At 38.5% G+C, this 964-nt stretch overlaps 1 protein-coding gene across 1 annotated transcript in view; it reads right to left on the bottom strand.

The window, feature by feature from the left end:
* Positions 1–466, bottom strand: part of LOC103582741 (anoctamin-5-like) — a gene marked incomplete at both ends in the record, with an annotated part of 17,438 nt that extends 16,972 nt beyond the window's left edge. Inside the window, one exon of the mRNA XM_008564258.1 lies at positions 416–466. Within this exon, the coding sequence (XP_008562480.1) occupies positions 416–466 (51 nt within the window). The remainder of the gene's footprint in view (positions 1–415) is intronic.
* Positions 467–964: the final 498 nt, after the last annotated feature.

Here is a 964-nt window from a genome sequence, read left to right on the forward strand (position 1 = left end):
CTTCATTATTATTCTTAGGCATGTACTTCAAGATAAGAAGAGTGATGTAATGAAGAAAGAATACTGAACTAGGCCTCAGAAACTTGAGTTCTAGTCTAGGATCTACCCATTAAACATATGAATAATTTTGGTCAAGACATTAAACCTCTTCGACCTTTCATTTTCTCATTTGCAAACCTGGGAAATATTAAAATGCAAGCAAAGTGCTAATGATTAATGTGTTATTCTCATAAATAAGTTTGATTTTTTTTCTCTAACGAAAATGTTTTTTTTTTTCTAATATAATAAATTCTCAAATACTATGTATGGGGGCATGTAAAATAACTGAACTGGGAAAGAGCATCACCACTTCAGATTATAAAAAGACACCTTATTCGTGTTTAAACAGGAAAAGATAGTACCCATCATTGCTTACCGTTGATTCTTCACTGATGAGAAAGCTGGTCTCGGTGCTGCTCAGGCTCTGCTAACAGGGGGAAAATATAAAGCTGTTAATGCCAGTGCAAATTGAGGGAAGGGGGAGCATTTAAGTTTCATTAACAAAAACTCTAGGTTCTATATGCAGAAATACTAAACCTGGAACTCATGGAATCTATGAAACACCTGGAATTGTATGCAAAACTGTGTATATATGTGTATACATGTGCATGTATGTTCATGCATGTGTGGGTGTATGTATCTGTGCATATGTGTGTCTATATGTGTGCAGAGAGAATGAGAATTTGAGAGATAGCTTTATCAAATCATAAAAACAAAATCTGTGACATTAGAAATAGTCAAGAACGGGCTGGCCCTGTGGCGCACTCAGGAGAGTGCAGTGCTTGGGTGCGCAGCAGGGCTCCCGCTGCGGGTTCGGATCCTATATAGGGATGGCCCGTGCGCTCACTGGCTGAGTGTGGTGCAGGCAACACCAAGCCAAGGGTTGCGATCCCCTTACCGGTCAAAAAAAAAAAGAAAAAAAAAA

Source organism: Galeopterus variegatus, unplaced genomic scaffold (assembly GCF_000696425.1).
Source record: "Galeopterus variegatus unplaced genomic scaffold, G_variegatus-3.0.2 Scaffold17685, whole genome shotgun sequence".
In the NCBI taxonomy this organism is placed as follows: domain Eukaryota; kingdom Metazoa; phylum Chordata; class Mammalia; order Dermoptera; family Cynocephalidae; genus Galeopterus; species Galeopterus variegatus.